The sequence below is a fragment of the Rhopalosiphum padi genome, chromosome 4 (assembly GCF_020882245.1).
Source record: "Rhopalosiphum padi isolate XX-2018 chromosome 4, ASM2088224v1, whole genome shotgun sequence".
Classification (NCBI taxonomy): Eukaryota; Metazoa; Arthropoda; class Insecta; order Hemiptera; family Aphididae; genus Rhopalosiphum; species Rhopalosiphum padi.
This window is the reverse complement of record NC_083600.1, coordinates 20,682,141-20,698,223: the sequence shown is the minus strand read 5'-3', so window position 1 is coordinate 20,698,223 and position 16,083 is coordinate 20,682,141. Positions and strand designations below refer to the sequence as shown.

At 29.2% G+C, this 16,083-nt stretch overlaps 2 protein-coding genes across 2 annotated transcripts in view; both read right to left on the bottom strand.

The window, feature by feature from the left end:
• Positions 1-292: 292 nt before the first annotated feature.
• LOC132930606 (large ribosomal subunit protein eL36) lies at positions 293-1,950 on the bottom strand. The gene is made up of 4 exons (XM_060996560.1): positions 1,792-1,950; positions 1,471-1,615; positions 547-681; positions 293-458 (listed from the first exon to the last, which is right to left on the bottom strand). Exons 2-4 carry the CDS (start codon positions 1,603-1,605, stop codon positions 366-368), a joined length of 363 nt encoding a protein of 120 aa, XP_060852543.1. The 5' UTR covers positions 1,606-1,615; positions 1,792-1,950; the 3' UTR covers positions 293-365.
• Positions 1,951-8,812: 6,862 nt separating this feature from the next.
• The window catches only part of LOC132929970 (uncharacterized), a 97,362-nt gene continuing 90,091 nt past the window's right edge, over positions 8,813-16,083 (bottom strand). The window contains exon 4 of the mRNA XM_060995627.1: positions 8,813-15,395. Within this exon, the coding sequence (XP_060851610.1) occupies positions 14,420-15,395 (976 nt within the window). The 3' untranslated portion in view covers positions 8,813-14,419. The remainder of the gene's footprint in view (positions 15,396-16,083) is intronic.

Sequence of the window (16,083 nt, the reverse complement as noted above, 5' to 3'; positions counted from 1 at the left end):
TAATTATGTAATGTTCACCATGTTTTGTATTTTATACTGTTACGTTTTAAGATTAATATAAATATTTGTATTGGGCTTGTCCTGTTTCATATAAATAAATAAATAATTTAAACCTTATAACTTAAAAACTATTGATGGTATTGATTAAATTAAACTTTAAAATTTAAAATCATTAACTAGAATAAAATTGACAATGTAACAACAGTTCTATACTTAAGATACTCATTCATACCCCTCTTTACCTTATCTTATTTTTTGGAAACGTTATTGAGGTTAAAAACAAAATGATTAATTTAAGAAAAATGCAGATTTCTCAGCAGTTAACATTTTATTACATATCAAACAGATATTATGAAGCTTTGAAATTATTTTGTGTGGGTAGCTTGAGCCTTTCTCATTTGCAATAAAATGTTGCTAAGTTCTTCACGCTTCCTCTTGGCTCGGATGTGTGTTCCCAACTAAAAATAAAGATAAGTATATAATATTCAGTAAATTAAAAAAAAAATTACCTAAATTGAATAAAATGTTAAAGAAATAAATGCTTACTCGTCGTTTCAAGAATTTCAATGCACGCTTGTCTTTGGATACCTTCAACAATTCCATGGCTCTCTTCTCAAATGGTGCATGACCCATAACTTCCCTAACAACATCTCTGATGAATTTGTTATGCTTAGTTAAACGCTATAAAAATAAAAATATTTTTAAAAACATGGTCTAAATTCTCAATCAAAATAAAGACAAATTTACAATTGAAATACAATCATGTTACTTTGGAAATACTTAGTTAGATTATATTACTATTTTCTACATAATATTTATCTATCTTTTGATATTGAAATCAAATAAATACATTGGTAAACATTCAACTTAGAATTAAAATGAAGTATTTGCTTATTTATGACTTGTAACTACCAACCGTAGGCTTTAGTAAAAACACATTATTTTTAATATAACGATACGTTTTCTATATTGACTGAAATTAATTTTTCAATCTTCCCAGAGAATTTACGATTAAAAATAATAACATAATTAATTGTTAATATGTTGTAAATATAAAATCTACAATTTGAGCATTATCTTCTACAAAATAGGTAATTATTATCAAAAATAATCTAAAATTAATTCATTACCTTTATAGGGATACTATCAAATAATTCTCAAAATCATTATATTTTAACATAACTAATGCATAAAAGTATGAAACAAGATTATTTTATTGAGGAATTTAAAAACATTTGTAAAATGTATTAAATAAATTATACTGTTAAGATTATGAAGTATTAAATTTAGTCAGATTGGATTGGTAAATATGAAACTTTACACAAACAAATATTCCTGAAATATTGGATAGATTTAGGCAAATTTACTTAAGTAGATAGTTTAAACCTCAAGTTTCAGTTAATGTAATTTTAAATTATTATAATAAGTTATTTTAGTATGTGGAATAATCTATAATGACATGTTACTTACACCTTTAGTGCGGGCTTGTCTGAGCTTTTCGCTTTTGGCTGACAGCTCTTTTCCACTCACTTTACCGACCCTCTCGATTTTTGTGGTCTTGTGACCACGTTTTAAACCAACCGCAAGCTCATAACGAGGAGCCATTGTCGATAATCTGTAATAAAAGCACAAAATATTGATCAACACGAAAAATAATAATACAAAAAATTGCTGAAGTGACTATTGCATAAAATTGTTCGTCTACGAAAAACGTAAATATGTCCTGACAAAATATAATGAAACAGTAAATAAGGACTACAATTCGATAAATAAATAAATAATTAGACTTACCTTAAGTTGGATGTATACGGATAAAGTCAGAACGCGAACGATGTTAAAAAAAAAAATTACAGAAGACGGATCACGGATCCTCAACAATTAATAACAACAAAATTCGATTTTCAGGTTATACCAAGCGCCGTGATGTATACGGTTGGTGTATTGGTAATATGGTCGCTGGTTTATAACATTTGATAACAATTGATAAGCTATCATTGATAACGTATCAATCACGGACTAAAATATTGTTATCATAGTTATGCGTAATATTATCACTGTCTTAGATTATACCATATTATACTTATATTACTCTATGGATTATACACAATAATAATAAGAAGAACCTTAAATCGTGAATATACAATTTATACTAACCTAGTTACATGACAAAGTACATATTTTGTCATGCTTACTGCTTAGTTAGATAATCAAGTATAATATAATATGTTTATATTATTTATTTATTTATTTATTTATTTATGTATAAAATAAATGCCAATCGGCTTTTACAATGATAATGACATAGTAGAAATTGTAACAATAGTAGAAATAAGAAAAACAGATATAAACATAATAGTGTAGCCGTAGCGTAATGGCTAATGACGCATAAAACAACAGTAGCAAGAGAAAGGTAATAGAGTAAACATAGTAGAGTACATACTAAAAGATAGAACTAAATTCAATTATTACAAATAGAGCATAGACAAATTATTTACGGGTTATAGATTCTGAGCATGCGATGTAATAGGTGATTATGACCATATGCTGTGGAGTGGCTTGGGATAGAAAACGTAGACTAGCCGGAACCAGTTCCGAGTAGGGCAGGAAGGAACTCTAAAATGTATTCTTTCAAGAATATCAGGAGCATCTAAGAGAGACGCAATGAATTGCTGTTTGGTTGTTATGTGCCGGCAGGAGAGACTGAGAGAGTATATGGATCTGGACTCGAGAGAATAGGTCATAATTGGAAACAATGATCTTACGGATAAAAGAGGCATAAGATAAAAATCGGTTTTGAACACGTTCAATGCGAAGTTGATCTTTCGCAAGAAAATAAGGTTGCCAATTGCCATACAATAACACCATATTCCAGAAGAGGCCTTATAAGTGAAAAGTACAAGGTACGAAGACACTGTGCTGATTTATTACTTATCTGTGAATATAATACATTTTATATATTATTATATCTTAAAATTAGCTTGATGTACCTAAATATCAAAAAATCATAAATCGATGTCGGTATATTGTATATATCATAAGTATTATATTGGTATGATATAAGGGTTAACGCAACAATTGAGATAGGTATTATAATTAACTAAAAGTATCCATATCTTAGTTCGTGGTTTTACGCGATTCCTTTGCTCATTGATTTTACCTATAAATACCTTTATATTAAAAAATAATGTCTGTGATGGTTTTGCTGTGCACTTGCCCTAAAATAATTATAATAATTAATAATTATTATTTATGAACAATATAGTGCAGTATAATATAATACACATATACTATTACACTAACGTCCCTGTGCCATGTTATTAGTAACCGAAAGTTTTCCAACTCCCTCGCCATCATAATCTACTCAAACTATACGGCTTTAGGTCTACAGACACGAACGGGCAATGTATAATACTATCATGGTATTCAGGGTCGGATTTGACGGAGGGTTTTGAGGGCACTTGCCCCAAGCAGCAGATGTTTGAGGGGCATCCGGATGCCAGACTACTATGAAAAAATTTAAAACATGTTGACCCTCGGTTTAGAAAATTTAAATAATAATATATCACCATCAAAAATAAATATTGATATTAATATAATCGTTTATTGAATAAACGATTATTGAAAAAAATATACGTGCGTAACACAACGAGATTTCCATAACTAAAAGTTTAGTTACCAACTATAGATACTAATTTATTTATTTATCTATACATAAGATGAAAGTACCTACTTAATTTATATCTAAACATAACCCAACACTGATGATATAGGTAATAAATAATTATTCTTTCAATAGTTCTTAATAACTTCTTCTTAAATTTGATTTAAAACTAGTTAAGATTTATTTAGGTACTGATTTTTATTCTATAAAATCATTAAAATCAATGATTTAACTGACTTAAGTAAAAGCACTAAAGCAGTACACATACATAAGTAAATACTAGATACTAATGGAAATAAAATCCTAAATACGCCACTGCGTGTAGATAAAAAAGCTTGAGTAACTATATTTTTGAAGTGCACTTACTATCTAATTTTATTACAATTTAAATTTTCATAGTAAATAATATATTAAAAAATTTAATTTAATTTTTTGGTTTTATTTTGGATTTTTAACACATTTAAAACAAATCACGCGCCAGGTGTGTGATACAACTAGGTAATACTATGTCAACGCAGACGGAAAATTTCCACTCGATTTTTACCCCTAAGACGAGCAGTTTTTACCATTTATCGTATAATTATATTATATCAAGTATTGATTTTAATTTTTTTTTCTTAACTACTTAGATATTGGGTATTTTTTATTTTTTATTTCTAAAGACCTTAAAAAAAGATTTGCCTTGGGCATACGAAAATCTAAATCTGGCCTTGATGGTATTTACACATATTTTATTATTATTTTAAATACTATAGTATTATTTTTTCTACCAATAAAATGTCTTAAAGATGTTATGATGAATATAATGTATATTATTATATTAACAATATTTATTTAAACTTATTTTGGAACGTAAAAATAACATCTATTATAACCTATAGGTAGGTACTACATCAAAAATGGATATTTTGATTTAATGAGTGATATATTATAATATCAATGTATATTATATATTTATATTACATGTTTACTGGCTACTGGGGAATAACGAAATAACAGGGTTTTGTGTAAACATTTCCGTTACTTAAACCTTATTTTTTTCCCTTGATTACTTTGAAAAGTACTAAGCATTTAAGCATTTATTTCTAAATTACCACCAGAAACCATAATTAAACTTCATTTTATTTACAAGTGTATAAAAATATTACCATTAATTATAACCAATGATATTACCAATACCTATAAAACGTATAAATGTATAGGTACATATATTTTTTTTTTTAGTATTATTATTATTAGAATAATATATTATAATAGTTATAACTTATAATACATAACATTTCATAGTTAATTATTTTGTTTATTAAAAACACACATAAATATATTTAAAATAATTACAATAATATTTAAAAATTAAAATATAGGTAACTTTAAAAATTCAAAATAATAGTTTACAATTTATATTGTATACCTACATAGGTATATATTTTATGATTTTTTTTTGTTATAAATGTATACATATATATTTTAAATCTTAAACCGTTATATATAATATTATATAGCCATATAGGTATCTGAAATTCTTAAAATATAATTGAATATAAACCAATATTGAATTTAATTAAATATCTGTAATTTATATAGATAATAAAAGTAGTGGATCATGTTATATTATTACAACAATGGTAGCTTTTATTTATTACAACAGAAATAAGTTGCAATATTTTAATTTGATTTTAATAATTCAATTTTAAATTAAACAAGGTATATTAATGACAACACTTTTGATTTAACAATAAGTTTATGTGAATTTGTTTTAAATTGCTTATCTAAATATTTCTATGTAAAGATATTATAGAGAAATGTTTTTATCATATTAAAAATAATTTTAAAAGCTTATTGAACATCAACATAAATTATAACATCCACACTTATTATATACTATTAAATATAAATGAAAATAATTTAATATGTAGCTACTTAGGAAGAGGCATTAATCAGTGCTGGATCTAGTATATTTTTTACCATGAGAAAAGTTTAAAATAAGCTCCCTCTCATAAGTCAGCCCCCTCTATTATGTCACTGTTATGCTTATGTATCAGTTACTCTCTCTAAAAAAAAAATGATATATAATGATATAATATGAAAATTATCATAACATGGCTATGTTGAATTTAAACTATTTAATTTGAATATTTGTGTAATAATATCTGACTATAAAAGATTCAATTATTGTTTTGAAAAAAATTAAAATCTAGTAAAAAAAGTATAAATTTTAAATTTTAAATGTGCGCCCCTCTATGATGAGCATCCGGGGAACGATCCCCTGATCACCCCCTTCCTAGATCCGACACTGATGTCTAGTATTAATTATAAATACTACTTACTAGGTAGGTACAGAACAAGATATTTTATACATTTATAATCAATGATAATATTATAATTTTACAGCTTTTAATGTGTAATGTGTATATTATGTTAAACCTGTGTTATTTCTTATTAATATAGGTAATATTTTAAAATACAATAAATATTTAATCAATGAATTTAATATAATCAAACATGATAATTTGTTTCTCACCTATAAACGTTATACCTACAGGTTTTGTTGTTTTTAAGGGTTTGTACATAAATTAAAATAATTGACCAAAATTAATGATACGATGATGTTTCAAAATATTTATAAATATACATAACAAATTAAATCCGAAAAACTTAAATTTATTATTATTTATATAATATTAAACATGAATATAAGAGGTAGGTAACTATAATAATAACAAAAAGCAGAAGTCAACACTTTCAATTAATTTTCGTCATTCCCTATCGTTCTTAATTATACTGCATACACCATACAGTTATATACTCATATTTATAAATAATTAAAACGAATAAATAATAAAATAACAACTAATGTTTATTATTTCGTATAATATCAACATTATCAACAAAATACACGAATACAAAGTTTTATTCTTGCGTACTCGTATTAGTGCATTACACATTTACACCTACGGATTGACCAGGTCGGGCTTGTTAGCTATATTGAGAAATCTATTATCATTGATACATCGTTCATCAGACAAAACCGATATGGCTACAAGCAATATAATAAGCGTTTAACTATTATAATCACAAGGCGTCAATTCGGCCATCACAAAATAGCTTATTCGCTCTTTAACCTACAATGACCTATACTTAATTTATTTGACAAACAAATGTAAATAATTGGTAGCCACTGGTTTGTTATGATATAAATCCATTTAATCCAGATCGGGTGTACAACGAAAAAAAGGGTTCACTACTTTATCATTACTATTTCATCTTAAAATAATTATAACTGTTATAGTGAATAATTAAACAATTATTATTGTTCTTAAAACGAAAATCCTTAAAAACTATACATTATAATTTAAGCTAAAGTTAGGTATGTGTTAACATTTTAAATATACTAATATAGGTATATAAATAAGTAAATTAACAGTAATATTGAAACATATTATTTAATGTCGCGTATTTTATTTTATCTGTTTAACTTATGACTACATTTTCAGTGATTTATTAATTTTTTTATTAACTAGAATTATTATTCAAGAAATATTTTTTGTACCTGCATATTTAATTTTGTAGTTACATGTGATTTATTTATCATTTATTTCATGACATTGTAATATTGTACGCATATTATATATAATTTTCATTCTTATTATTAAGTGAGTAATTTACTCTTTAGACTACATATATATATAATTTTAAATATGAGTTATGAAGCTCATCTTAATATCAATAAACAAAAAAAAAAAAAAAAAAAATTGAATTAACTACCTATCAACTGTAAATTTAGTATACTCAAATAGTCAAAGTGTATGTACCTACTTACATAATATAAGAATTTCATAAATTTATATTCCTACTACGGATGTACGTACGCTATCCACAGCTGTGAATCCTAACAACTATATTATTTTATATTTAACAAGAATTATTAAAAAAAAAATTTTTCTAGAAAACGATCATATTATAATAAATCTTTAAATTAATAAATAGGTATATTTGATATTTCTAGTTTATTTTACATTTGTTATTTGTACAACTTATATCTGCACATATTCACGTAAAAACTAAAAAGCTTAACAATTTTAGGTTTTTTTTTTTTTTTTTTTAATAATACAATTTATAATTATATACACAAAATGTATTATTGTTTTCTATTTCTTCTGAATTTTATTTAAACGATTTAATTATCTAATAATTATTTTCAAATATAATAATACTTAAATAAGAATTTATTTTTATTTTTATTGTCACAACTGTGTATCATGATAAAATCACTTATCAGTTTCGTTTTTACATAAATTTTATAGTTATACATTTTCTTTAAATTAAAATTAATTTTCTAAATTTGAAGAATTGTAGTATTTAATAGTTAAAGTTATGTATTAAATGTATTAATTTAAAGTAGTATAGGTAAATGAGGTTTTCGACTTAATGTTTCATTGTATGTATAATAGTTTTCAAGGATTTGAAATTTTCGTTTAAAGATATTGTAGATATTTACAAACCATGCACGTACTTACCCATAATGATTAAATCATTAATCAATCATAGTCTTTTAGTTTTTATGTATGTAAAAATGTGCTTATTTTAATAATAATAATAATAACATACAAATATTATAAACTCGTGTTGGTCAACCACATACGCATTAACAATGAGGACTATAAACATATTATACACGACACTGAATATTGATTATATATAAGGCGGAACACATTTAAAATGTGAATATTTATAGGGAATTGGAATTGAATGTATATTTTTATACAACACATTTATAAATACTATATAGTACTTATTCTTAACAGACCTACGATGAAGTTTATGATACGTTTTTTTATACATAATGACTAACGAGATCGCCTATACATTTATTTATATACAAATAATATACTGACACGTATGTATATTATACGACGTCGATTTTCAAACTATTATGAAGAATAAATCAATAAAACGATATAGGAAGGAATTTTAAATTGTCTTATTATATGTATTAGGTTTAGCCATTTAGGTACATCGTACATACTAATATATCTACTATATATATTATTATGTATAATATATATGTCATATCTATAGCAATGCACACACACACACACACACACACACACACACATATATATATATATATATATATATATATATATATATATATATATATATAATATAATAATACACAAAAGGATATTGATTGTAACCATCTATATATATATATATTGTATTATATATACATCATAATGGGAAGTCAAACGATTTTCATTTTTTTTTTATTCTCTTTTGATTAGGAAACTACCGACAATAATGGAATATTGTATAATATTAAAATATATCCTATGGGGTTTATGGTGTATACACAGAGCGATTCACTAAGCACATTAAATCCCATTTTATCTTAACCATTATGTAATAATTACAGAGAACATAATTTTAAATACCATTTTTCCTGTGATATCAATTTAGATAAATAAATGTTTTCAAAAAAACATTTCAAAAATCAGAATTTGAGTAAATGCACGTTTTATAAAGAAAACATGGGATTAGCGTATTTGGTGAATCATTATCAGTACTCTTGCATCTAAACCTATACGCATGTTTTATAGCTGATAACCGTTTGTTTTTCATCCATATAAATTATGTTCAGACAACTTCAAGTGTCTTATTTTATACACGTTTAAACATATACATAAAACATATATTAATAGGTATCTTACAATCTACGTTTAATGCACATGTATATAAATCAAATCCTATCTAGTGTATTCGTATAGTGTGATTCACCAAATATACTCACCTCTTTTTTTCTATAAACTATTTAGTTGATAATTTTTTTGATATATTAAAATCACATTCGAATGAGTAGTTTTTCAGTTATTGAAATGTTTATCCTTAAAAATGGAAAATGGTTTAAAAAGACATAAAATAAATGTAATATTGAATCTAATATTTATTTTACATAGACCATTTTTATAAATTACTAGCATTTTCAAATTACCATAGCCCAAATCTTCCAAACCCATAATTATTAACCTGTTATCAACTACTCCATTGAATTTTGATTTTAATATGACAACATTAAAAAAAAAATTATCCTTTAACTAATTTACAGTTGAAAAGTTGAACGAGGGAGGAATTAAGTTTGTATCTCAACAGGACACTTCTAAGAACAGTACACAAAACTGTTAAATATTTTAATAATAGTCTCTAAATTTATGGAATATTTTCGTATTTCAAAATTTCAAAATCAAATTTTCAATTTCTAAATTATTGAAGAAGAAAAAGAGGGTAAGCTTGCTTGATGAATTACTCTGTATAAATATAAATACACAATATAAACGTACGGACTACGATATGCACCAAAGAGAATTGAGCGGAACACACAATACACGCAAATCAGCAGTTATTAAAAGGTTATTCTTTGAAGACAAAATAGCTGTAGAAATAAAAGCCAGTGGAAATCCTGTAGCAGTATAAATATATATAATATTATTAAACTTCTTCATATCTACAGGAAATATACGATCGACATTTGTGGTGGCGATGGCGTGTTGGTTAGAAGACGCGTGGGAAGACAGATCAGCTTAAAAAGTTAAAAATGAATGAATCCGACGAGGAGAAGTCCATGTACGTATTTACCGATTAAGAAAAAGGGAGAAAATCTCGTCACATTTCTCCCGTTAAACAGATGGTTTTCAAGAAGACCGTGATGTGTGCGTAAATCGATTATGTGTCGTTCGAATAAATATATAATATACCTATATATAGCAACGTATACTGAATGTTTGATCGTGTTTCCGTCTATTAAATTATGAATGATGAGTTTTTACGCAACATTAATATACATACATGCATATTTATATTTTCCATTTGAGCGCCTATACCTCGTATTTATATGCGCCGATGTCGTCTACCATGGCCCACGTAATGTGAAGGGTTGATATTTATACACATACATAATATATATATATTTATATTTTTTTAATGCGTCACGTCGAGTATGTGAAGTAAAATGATAAAAAAAAAAAAATCTCGCAAAGAAATCGTCGAGGTCGTCAAACGCGATTTATGTATACGCCTATGTAATATATACAAACACAACGAGTATAGAACGTGTACAACTATCGTATATACAACGGTACACGGACACACGGTACAGGTACATTATAGCTAGGGGTACATATCTAAAAATTTTTTTACCAGAGAGCCATATTACAATAAATTAAAAACTTTTCACGGGCCAAAGTATAAATATAAAATATGATATAATCACATTTACAATTTATTTATAGTTCTATAGAAATTTCAACGAACACAATAAATAGCTGAAAGTTAATACCGGTTGTTACGGAACACCGTCGATTATAGAGCTTAGAGGTGTTGAGAGGCATTTAAATTTTGTGCATAATGTATAAGTGTAAACTAATAGTAAAACAAAGTTTAAGTAAAAAAAAAGAAAGAAAATGTATGTAAGTGTATTTTCCCAAACTTAAGTGAGTTTATTAAAGTTTAGTTATTGATTATAGGACTGTAATAATATGTATATTGTACTTCATAAAAAAATATAATATAAATAGTTTATTTTTAGATTAATCGCTGTAATATTGTGGTGTAGGTATTTATGTACACATATATGTATCTTTTTTTTTTAATGCGCCACGTCGAGTATGTGAAATAAAATGATAAAAATAAAAACATCTCGCAAAGAAATCGACGAGGTCGTTAAACGCGATTTGAACGCTATACGAAAGACTTTTATAAAAACCCAAGTTTCTATGAAAAATTGTATTGGTATACGGAAAATTCCAACTTATACGTAAATAATACTGTAATAAAAATGTGTCCGCAGGTCGTACACGGCTTATTATATACTATATAATATAATATATGCATGACTATATACCGTACATTAATTATTTTAACTCGGGATACTCGTTATTATCATCCATGGCAATTGACGAATATTTTAAAATATTATATTCAATAGTTTAAAGTCCTCGGTATACATAGTTAATGCTGTTATAAGTTTTGAAAGAGTTTAACAATTATCTTGGACATTTTAATTCACTTGTTTAAACAACAGCCTGCGAAAAAATGGACCGATACAATAAGTGTACTATTTTTAAAATAATCATTATATTCGTGATAACTGATTCGTTTCAAATAAAACTGATTTACTCAAAAAGTATTATAGTTTTTGATAATATATTTGTTAGATTGTTTTAAAGTAATAACAAAACAATATTTTTACAAAATTTTATCGTTACAATTTTTTAAGGTTTTTACTTTATTAATGACTGTTAACATATATTTTCAACTTCATATTTCGAAATAGAACGTTTTTCTGATAATTTTTTATGTATAGGTTAAAACTCCTATCTAATTAGTTATAACTAAGTATTTAAAGTATAGTTGAGTGGAGTAGTGGAACAACATTTTTCGGAATACCACACTGCTCCACTCATCCAATCTTTAAATACCTACCCATAATTAATTAGTTACTAGTTCGCCATTCGATTTTTATGTATAATGATCAAAGATTTGGCTTCGTTATATGCAATTAAAAATGTACGTTGTTTCATTTAATATTTATATTAACGATAATGATAAAAAATAGTTGAAATTATATATTTTTTTTTTACAAATATGTTTTGTTATGAATCGATTTTTTTACTACATAGTTTTGGTTTTTCATTACATATAAATCCCAACCTTAATTATGATATTAGGTTATCTAAAAATACTGACAATTTTCGAGATATTTGTATGAACTATAGATACCTAAGTATGAAATTATAATTATTACTTTATATATTATATGTATATTGTATAGTGCGTGTGTATATTATATTATATACATATATATATATAGTATATATATATATATATGTAGGTATATGTAGTACAGACATACAGAAGCGCATATTAAGGTACCTACAGGTTAATAATTGGCATAATATAAATTCATATAATATGATTTACAACGCAATGACGATTAGTGGCGGACCCGTCAATGTGCAATATTATGCTGAAATAAATTATTATTAATCGCCGGCGAAACGATTAACGCACACAAAATTATAACTTGTACGCGTATATACCTACCTGTTAACAACACTGTTCGTCGTGACACGCGTATGATTACGGTTGCGGCGGTAAGGCGTATTACAATATTATGCCACGCGGGCACACCACAATATAAGCATTATATCGATATGTCAAGTGCGCATAAGTATAACGTGCGCGTCTGATGTAAATATAATTACCATGGGAGAACATCTATATGGGTATATGAGAAGATTATGTGCTGTTTAGCGTATATTATAATATTATATAATATACAGGGTGATTCACCAAGTATTGCTAACCCCTTTATTCGTCTTATAACGCAGTAATTTAAAATCCTACTTTCAAAATTTTCAAATCCTCGACACTTTTTTACTATAAATTATTAAGTGGATAATTTTAAATTGTTATATACGAGTAGTTTTTCGATTAAATAGATAAAATATCGGATGTAGTATTATCTTATTAAAATTAAAAAAAAAAAAATATTCACTAAATAATTTACAGTAAAAAGGGAGGTTATCATGTAAAAAACAAAAGTGTTTATCATCACAAAACTTCTTAAATAGTAGTACAGAAAAATCTCAAGTATCTATTTAAAAATATGATCTTTAACTTTAAGTATGTTTAGATTTTGAATAAATTCATTATTAAATGAAAAAAAAAAACGGCGATGACCATAATCGGCGAATCACCCTGTATTTTGCAGGACGGACGTATGGCGCAGTATTTTATTACGATATTATGCGATACCGTGGACGATAAAATATGTTCGGTGTGTAAATAGTTGTTGAATCGATCTCAACGATTTTCCCCATTTTGAATCTCGACCTCATCGTCGTACACATACCGGTGTACCTCATCGTTTATACATTATACACATCAGTACCATACAAGCAATTATAGACGTCTGTTATTACCATCACGAGAAGCGCTATTTATACGACGTACAAGCACCGGATTTAATCGCATCGATATGACATTATTCGATAATATAATCGCTATTACGTCAATAATTGAAATATATACGACTGTCACGAATGTCACGTACATCATCACATTAGTGTAAGTCTTCGTACATATTTTGAATTCGGTAATAATAATTACCTGTTGTGGAAAAGTCGAAGACTATTATAATATATAGACACAAATTGTATACGATAGGCATTACAGTAGCGATTCACACGTACGATAAACATTTACGAGCACGGCCATTTTTTAGTCCGGTTTAATGTTCGTCGTCTGTTTAAATGTTTTCGTGAAATACGAGTTACCTACTGAAATCCATATTGTTATAGCTATAACATGTAATATATTTTAAGAATTTAAACGCGTGCATGTGTTTGTGTATATAAATCCGTACCGTTTGTGGTGTAGTGAATGTATATTGTCTCTACTCGTGTATATTACGAGAAAATAAATTATTCTGTTGGAATAAAAAAATAATAAAACGTTTTCAAACAGCTGCGATGTTAATTAAAACCGTTCTTGAAAGTGTGCCCCGTGGCGCGCGCCCGTGTGTGTTGGTGGGGCGGAGAGAGGGTGGGGGCGGGGTAGGGGGGTTTGCTTACCGGGGAAATTGTTATTTGTGCATCATATAATATTACAGTCCACATTGTCAACACGGTCTGACGATATTGTCGTAATTAATAACAGCGTTAATTACAAATATGCAGACCGACACGAGCGGTCTTATAGCTATTTGACGAAGAGATCTTTGAGCGACGAACAGATGGACGTGTCGCACGTGCGGGCGGCCGTGTTCGGGTCGGCGGACGTTTTGGCCACGGGCTTGCCACCGGGCGGCTGCTGCAGGTGGTCGTGAAGCTCGCCGTCGGCGGTCGGCGACGTGTCCGCACTGTCGCCCGTCTTCTTGGCGGCCAAGAAGCCCTCGATGGCCGTGCCCAACACCTCGGCGTTGACCACCGAGCCGGTGGGCCGGTCCCACACCACCACGTCGTCGCCGTCGAGTTTCGATTTCTTGTCGGCAGCGGACGGCGGCGGCGGCGGTGGCGGCGGCGGCGGGGACAGCGGCGACGCGTGTTTATCGGGTTTGCAACCGGTCGACGGCTCGATCAGCAGCGACACCTTGGGCCGTTCGTCGGCGAACGTCACGACCACCGGTGACTTTTGCACCACGTAATCGCCACCCGCGGTGGCCAGACGCTGTTCCGCGCACTCGGCGTCGGTCCGCTGGCCACCCATCGTCACTGCGGTCGCCGTGCGGGTGGACATCTTCCTGAACCAGTTCCTGGTGCTGTTGCCGGCGGCCGCGGCCGCCATGGCCGCCGCCGCGCCTATGTTGGCCACGTCCACGCTGTTGGACCGGCCGGACCGGAGCACGTCCCGACGGCGGTCTCCTCCGCCGCCCACGTCGCCGACGACGCCCGTCGGGAGGCTGTCCGTGGTCTTGCTGCTGCCCCGTTGCCGCGGGCCGCCTTTGGTCGACTGCAACGCTTTCGAGGCGGACGACTTCAACGAGTTCATTATCGACAGCAGATCCGTGTTCGTGCACACGATTCCGGACGATTGAGGAGACGCCGATGACGATTTACCGGCTTGCAGCTGTGTCGACGAGTTGGGAGGCAGCTCTGACGCGCGTCGTCGAGCCGGTATGGGCGGAGCGATTTTTTCGCACACGTCGATGTTGGAATACCTCCTGGCCTCCTTGAACCTGAATAAAAAACAAATAAAAACGACGAAAAGTGTTCGTATATTATACTTTTTTTATTTTATAAATTATTATGTTGTTATACTAGAGTTATACTGTCCTCCCCCCCCAAATTTCGTTTCAATCGCATCCCTCACAACTCATTTCCGAGCAACATGGACAGTATAACTGGGTCTACTGCAGCTAATCCTGCGTGGCGTTTTCATTATTAAAATCCGTTAAATGTAAGCTGTACAGATTTTTAACACAGTTGTTTTTAGGTGGTTTTGACCAAATATAAAATATAATATTATATAGGTCTAAAATTTAATACAATTATAATAACTCATATATTTTTTATGCGACCAATGGTAACTCTATATACGAATAAAAAAATGTTTTTGTTTTTATGAACCTACAAATCTCTGCGCGAGCTCCTCTTTAAAATGCAAAATTAAAAAAATTGGCTCCGAGTTGCACATCCTCCGGTATAGGATTACCCGTATTGTGAAAAATTTTAGAACCACCAGTGCTATATGTACTTGGCTATGGATCGTTGACACAAACACGCATACATAGCCTTTTATATAAATATAGATTCTATTGCAGCTGTCGTTTAGCTCTTACGATTGTTTTTCGTTTGAATTGTGAACAATGCATTTCTTTATTTTGGACGGCATATATTTGTTTACACGCGTATTTTGGATTCTAC

Excerpts from the sequence above, each read along its gene's own strand:
- LOC132930606 (XM_060996560.1), bottom strand. The coding sequence starts at position 1,605 with ATGGCTCCTCGTTATGAGCTTGCGGTTGGTTTAAAACGTGGTCACAAG. Across the intron at positions 682-1,470 it reads GACAAGCCCGCACTAAAGGT|CGTTTAACTAAGCATAACAA; the intron begins GTAAGTAACATG and ends TTATTTTTATAG. Across the intron at positions 459-546 it reads TGAAATTCTTGAAACGACGA|TTGGGAACACACATCCGAGC; the intron begins GTAAGCATTTAT and ends CTTTATTTTTAG.